The sequence below is a fragment of the Zerene cesonia genome, chromosome 28 (genome assembly GCF_012273895.1).
Source record: "Zerene cesonia ecotype Mississippi chromosome 28, Zerene_cesonia_1.1, whole genome shotgun sequence".
Classification (NCBI taxonomy): Eukaryota; Metazoa; Arthropoda; class Insecta; order Lepidoptera; family Pieridae; genus Zerene; species Zerene cesonia.
In genome coordinates, this window is record NC_052129.1 from 5,329,625 (window position 1) to 5,336,799 (window position 7,175).

Genomic DNA, 7,175 nt, shown 5'->3' on the forward strand with positions numbered 1-7,175 from the left:
TAAACGAGATTCATTCATTATAATAATTTTTCTCGCATGTTCCAATACTAATAACAACGACATTTTATTTGGTCACGGGTACATATGTTTCTCTTGATAAAATAAGTCACTTCATATCCGTATAAGTCTTTAATTACTTTCATCCGGTATTTCAATAATTTAGTTGTTGATTTTTGAACACAATAGTAGCTTGTGTTTTCTTTTAAATGAGTGTGTCGCGTATACCCTTTGGATACGGAATTATCGGATATCGTAGAGGTGCATTTGAGTTGAGAGTCACGGTACTAAAACCACTATCTATTAATTTGTTATCTTTATTTATGAGTATTTAACAATATTTACAATTTCTTAAATACTTATAGTATTAATATAGTATAGACGAACACAGCCGTTTTTATATAAATAATTTGAAGATACTAACTAAATTCGAATTGAAATCTACGTTCAGTATAGGTATCTTAAATCTAAAAACCTAGTTTTATTTATTTCTGCTAGATTATTAACAATATCCAATCTATGGTCATAATTATGATAAATGATAAGTCCTCTGAGCATCGTTTCGTATGATGCACGAATTTTATTACATATTTATTAGAATTTTTCGTAATATGAATTTATACACATGATCGATAAATGACACAAACATTTTCAAATATTTAGTTGCCTTAAACATTAATTCATAGATAACACTAACATTCACTTCACTTGTAACCATAACATTGATAAATTATTCGTTAAAACGTATTTTATACTACAGGACTACTACACCGACGGTCTTGATTGTGCTTCACAGAGGTCAATGACTGAGTGGACTTGACTTCTTCAGGAGACAGTGGCCTACCTCTAAATTCGTCTTCGATTTCTTGCAATGTCCTATCCTTTGTTTCAGGCAAAAAGAAGTAAACAATGACAAGGCAATACGCGACAATAGCCGCGTAAATGACATACGCACCGTGCACTCCGATCGTCTTAAATAAATATGGCACGGTCTTCAGAATGATGAAAAAGTTTCCGGAAAGGAAGAAAACGCTAATGCTGCCCGCTAGACTCCTGTAATCCAAGGGGAACACTTCACCAGCAATGATGAATGGCAGAGGAACGGTTCCTGTTGCGATGGACACCATGTGGATGTGGATTAAGAAGATTCCTATGAAAGGATGGTCATAAGGAAGCATGTGATGCGTTTTTAGATAGCTATACGCGGCTATCGACAAGAATGCAAACAAATTTATCCCAACGGTTGCCAATAACATGGTTCGACGCTTCACTTTCTTTATTACGTATACAGCTATCCCGTTCGACACAATTCTTTGAGCTCCTAATGTGATTACCATCAAATAAATATTAACCTCAGTGCCGATCACTTTTGTAAATAAATCAATAGTGTACGCAGCTAATATGTTTGCTCCAGCCCATTGGCTCAACGTGTAAATATGGACCATTATAAATATGGGCTTGTAGAACTCCCTTTTCCGTATAGTTACGCTGAAGAATGCAAGGTTTGCCTTCATGCGTTTAGAGAAAGTGTCCTCGACTTTCACCTCGGCCTTCGATTCTCGTACAATCATGCTAGTTTCAATCATTCTTTTTAATTCTTCGTCTTCCGTGTCGCCTCGGAGCCATCTGAATACTTTCTCGCTTTCTTCATAGCGGCCCTGATCTGACAGCCATGTCGGCGTCTCTGGTGAATACAAGACTATCAGTAGATCTGTGAACATTACGAAAGCGCAGACCAATGCAGCTATTTGCCAATGGAATAATGCTCCCAGAGAGTGGACGAAAAGGACCCCGATGGCAATTGATAAAGATATCGTGGTTAAAAAAGCCCCACGATTTTTTGGACTAGTATATTCGCCTATCAATACTGGGCCTAACGAAGCGGTCATGCCCATTGCGCAGCCTTTCAGAAATCTTCCGACGAGGAAGACTTTTATGTTGGTCGCTAATATGACGCAAAACCAGCCGAGTATCATTGTGATTATGCTGAGAATGTTCGCAGTTCTTCTGCCATATTTTGCCATTACCGTTGGGATTATGAAGTTACCCACGATCAAAGCGAAGCCCAGGATTGCGGCTGGAAAATACACATAAAAACCATATTATTTGGGCAGTATTTCGTAAAATATCATTATAATGTAAGTTTTTTTAAAAATAATGAATACAGATTTTTAGTATTTGGGGGTACAGCACGCAAACTTGGAGGATGAGTTGACACAAAATTATATCATAATTAATATTGTCAACGTATTTGAATCTGAATAAGAAGTTCTCTGCTTGAAGGGCTCTGTTTGAAGGTAATAGCAGAATAAATAAAACTGTCTCTTCTTCAGATCTAAACCACAGAACCGATTTGGGTGAAATTTGGTATAAACACTGGAGACCCGAGAAATTCCTTTGACTAGGCGAGCAACGCCGTGGTCCGAACTAGGTTTCCGAGCGCGGCGGTATTTGATATTTCTTTTCTCAATGCGCTTGAGTGCTTCAATTGACACTTCTGGGTTATGACGTCAAATATTATCTCCACTGAGAATCATTGTTTTGAGGAAACTGACTAACAATTGTACTGATGTCGCAAATTTTTATCTAATCACTAATCGGTGTATCTAAGGCCTTGGATTGTATCAGCTAACAGAAGTATTGGGGATATAAAGATTATTGGATATGCGATAAGTAAACCTATGTGGGAACTCAATCTTTAGAAGTACAAAGAGGTTAATATTTATTACAATTTTAAGAAAATTGGACCATTCTGGTTGTGATCCTTGTCCTATTTGATTTAAGCTTTGTATTTGATTTAAAGCTTTATATTTGATTGTTGATAGTATTCAATATGATTGACTATATTCCAGTATGGATTTAGACCAAATTGATGTTCTCTCCTTAAAAAACTTTACGTTTAGACTCTAGTTCATCCGTTAACTGAACGTATAATAATTCCCGAGTGTCCTGGATATGCTATCTTTATGACGCAACTTTTACAGTTACGTTTTTTATGTATCTATGTAGGTAAATAATCATTAATAACTATCTTCATTACATAGTATAAAGCAAAGTCGCTTCCCGAGCATGTATGTATGCTTAGATCTTTAAATCTAAGTTTTTTTTAATAGATAGATTGATTCAAGAGATAGGTTTATGTATAATCTAAAAATTAATGCCAATTTAACGCGTGTGTAGCTGCGGGCAAATGCTAGTTCTAAAATATTATATATTCTATAAATATAACCATATTATTAGTCTGATTAAAGAACGCAGTAGTTATAAATCATTAAGAAAAACCAGAACAACTTACATATCCAAGATCCTGTAGTATCATCCACGGGTATGATGGAGTCTGGCTGTCGCAGCTGCGGCAAGGCGATGGCTGCGAACCCCATCGTCAGCCCATGGGATGATAAGTTCAGCGACACCCCCAGGGTGACGAAGCACTGAAAATTAATCACTTATATGTAGCGAGATAAGGTTGAAATTTAACTGCAGTTTGATTTAGTTTATTATATTTTTTCCTATTTACGTATTGTGGACGAGGAAAATATATGCTAGCTTTTTTCCGCAGCTTAGTTCGCGTACGAATCTAGACCATTCTCGATTCTACTTTAAGACACAAAAAAAAATATTTAGAGTTCAGTGACCAACACATGCATAGATAAACATTAAAGATGTAAGTAAATGATGATAATTATATGGAATCGAATAAATAATAATAAACTCTTATTGTTTGAGTAGTCTGCTTGACAATTATTAATGAACACGAATAATAAGCTCTAATCATCATTGTATAGACAGACACTATATAATACTAATAATCGTAGGTAAGCTTAAACAGGCTTAAGTTGATAAGGTTAGTTAATTTTTTATTGGCAATTTGTAACTATTTAAATTTATATTTTTTAAACTTTTTTTAAAATGATTGCTTTATTAATGCTACTATCGTTATATTTTTATATTTTATATTGCAAGACTTATGCCAATGATAAATCCTCACTAATATAATAAATGTAAGTGTGTTTGTTTATTAATTTGTCATGATATTTGTGTCTAAAGATATTTAGGGTTAAGGAGGCTAGGAAGTATTATAGGCTACTTTTTTCGCGCTAAAACATCCTCTTTAATTTTTAATGTCATTTCAGCTTTAGGGTCGAATCCACATGCAGAGACTCGGTAAATAACGTGTTCAAGGTACTCAAAGGAAAATCAAGTGCTTTACAATTTAACTTATGTTTTATTTATAAAATGTGAAGAATGCTTGAAGAACTAGTGTTGTGTAGATGTATACGCTGGTATTATCGATTTGTTATGTAAACGATAACGATATTGTGATAAACAGCTACGATATCAAGATATGGATGAGACTCTTAAATGTATTTAATCGATACACATTTTACTAATACTTACGTCATTCCAGATTCTCTATTATCATTGTAACTAGGTATTTTTCCAAAGAAAAAAATAGTTACCTAATAAAAACATATATTTCTACGTCGTTCTTTAGGTATTTAACCCTTTTCTACTAACATGAAAAATGTATGTATGCATGTTACTCTTTCACGCGAAAACCGCAATACGGATTTTGATGATACTTGACAGTGGTAGTAGCTTATGTATAAAACTAACACATGATCTATAGAAATATGTAGGTAGGTACGTACGTTATTAACCCATATACGCATTTATTTATTTAAATCTAGCTGCGCCCCACGGTTTCACCCGCGTAAGTCCGTATCCCGTTAGAATATCGATATAAAAAGTAGCTTTTATGTTATTCCAGTTGCCCAGCTGTCTACATACCAAATTTCACTGCAATCGGTTCAGCAGTTTTTGCGTGAAAGAGCAACAAACACACACACATCCTTACAAACTTTCGCATTTATGATATTAGTAGGATGAGTGTTAGAAAATTTGCATTTTTTAAAGCATAAGTATTGAAAACTTTAAAATTACTTTCATTTGTATTGTCAAGTTAAAAACTAAGTTCCTACAATTATGTATGATATTATATGGAAATATGCAATGCTACATGGTTAACTATAGCCTTGGCTAGTATAGGTATGCTAGTATAAATTACCTACTTAATCATAATGATTAATGACTTATGACAAAACAAATAAATAATTTTACATAAATAAATAAAACAACATATTTTATAACTAATAAATAAGTTTATGATAATATAATATAAGTTATATACACTTTAAATATCATGTATATAAATCCTACTACTGTTTGTATTTTTTTAAGCATGGATGGATGGATGTTTGTTACACTTTCACGTAAAAACTACTGAATTAATTTTATTGTTTAATGGTAACACAAAAAAACTGAGTAAAATAAATCTAATTAAACGTTATATAAAAACTAATACAAAAAGGTAGTTAAATTATATTACCTTAGGTTAATTTGAAATTACTCCATAATCTTCATTTATGTAATTAAGAGGAAAATGTCTATGAATTTGCCTCTGTAGAGGTAATCCCTGGATCTATTGACTCGATTTTATAAATCATTTCACCAATTCAAAGTCACGATATCTGTGAGTGTCATAGTCTGTTTTATTTTGTTTTCTACCCGGGGCAACCCGGGCGGAGCCGGGACGAGCGGTTAGTTATATAGTTCCATACTAAACTATATTTCACTTTTGCTATACAAATCATCCAATTTATATAATAACGAAATTAAAAGAAATTCAATATTTCAATAATTTATCCAATAACCATTTATGTATAAAATAAAATATATTTTTACAAATAAGTACGTAACCGTACGTTTTAAAGTTGAATAATAAAATGCTCTTTTATAATTCGCCAGTCGTGCATAACAAATTTGCAATTTTAATACCTAAATACACAATGAGTAACAGCTAAACTCATCAACTGTTTTGTATACTATATATAAATAATAACAAACCTGCTTCTTGAACGGAGTTATCCATGACTTCCCCATTTCGAAGTAAGCACAAACCCGGCACACGTAACGTTACTTACTTCAAAATCATTTTGCATTTACGTTCGTGGTCTCGAGATTTTTATTATCAATCGATAATATCGTCAATTGATACAGTCATGCATATGTACACTTCAGTATGCTTACAATGCTGATGGCATTCTGCCAATTTTAAAATAGTATATCTCGTAATTAAATGCACTTATATTCAATACCGTAGAGTAGGATCAGGTTCTGTAAATGTTTTAGGCACGCTGTGGCTTAGATAGACCTTTCACTATTGCCTACCACGGAGCTTTTAATTAACTTTAATTTGTTTTAATTAACGTGTTCCAATCAACACGTAGCCTAGTTTGAGTAATGCAATTTGTTTAATACAAAATTTGTATTTATATTTTATAATCAATGATAGTATACTATTATTTATCATCGATTAATTGTTATCAATGATAATACATGTTTCCTTATGTAGTGGATACTGGAATTACATAGGAAAAATGTATTAAAATATAAATAGTTAAAATTTATTTCAAAGTAACTTACGAAAACAACTCTACTTTGGTATGTAGCCTTCCTACAGGCTAGTAGTGTGAAGGTACTTTTGTCATGTAATAACATACATGTATGTTCAAGGTAAATGTTCGATATAGTACTGGAAAAATTGTAAGTACTATTAGATATTTTCAAACCTAATAATAAAATAATCCACTTTTCGCAAACACAAATACAATTTATTAAGTATTTAAAATATATTCTAGGCTTATTGACAAATATAAATAAAATTTGTTTTTTTATTCACGTTACATAAAAAATAAAACTAATAACAATGAACACGACTCAAATACCTAAAACCTTTTTTTTTTTAACAACCACAGACACTACGCCACGCGGATAAAGTTTTACTAAATATAATGTATCAGTCTGAGGAAGTAGGTACCCTAAATTCTTATAAAATAATTATTTACAAAACTACACTGCGTTATTTATTTTAAGATACTTATCTTCCCAAACTATGTTAAATTAATAAGCAACATGATAATGTCATATTTACATTTATTTTTATTATTTCTCATTAGAAATAGCTGAAAATGAATGAAATCTTAAATCGTTCGTTTACATTTCTTAGGTACTTCGTAATAATTGATTTATATTTATTTAAATCCTTGAAATAATGTTTTATTTCTATACTATGTAAATAATGCTATCAAAATAATAATAACATAAAAAATTGGTAT

The 7,175-nt window shown here is 32.0% G+C and overlaps 1 protein-coding gene across 1 annotated transcript; it reads right to left on the reverse strand.

The window, feature by feature from the left end:
- Positions 1–346: 346 nt before the first annotated feature.
- LOC119837639 (facilitated trehalose transporter Tret1-like) lies at positions 347–6,188 on the reverse strand. Its single transcript, XM_038363345.1, has 3 exons — positions 5,905–6,188; positions 3,293–3,428; positions 347–2,074 (listed from the first exon to the last, which is right to left on the reverse strand). The coding sequence occupies exons 1-3, from the start codon at positions 5,938–5,940 to the stop codon at positions 747–749; spliced, it is 1,500 nt and encodes a 499-aa protein (XP_038219273.1). The 5' UTR covers positions 5,941–6,188; the 3' UTR covers positions 347–746.
- Positions 6,189–7,175: the final 987 nt, after the last annotated feature.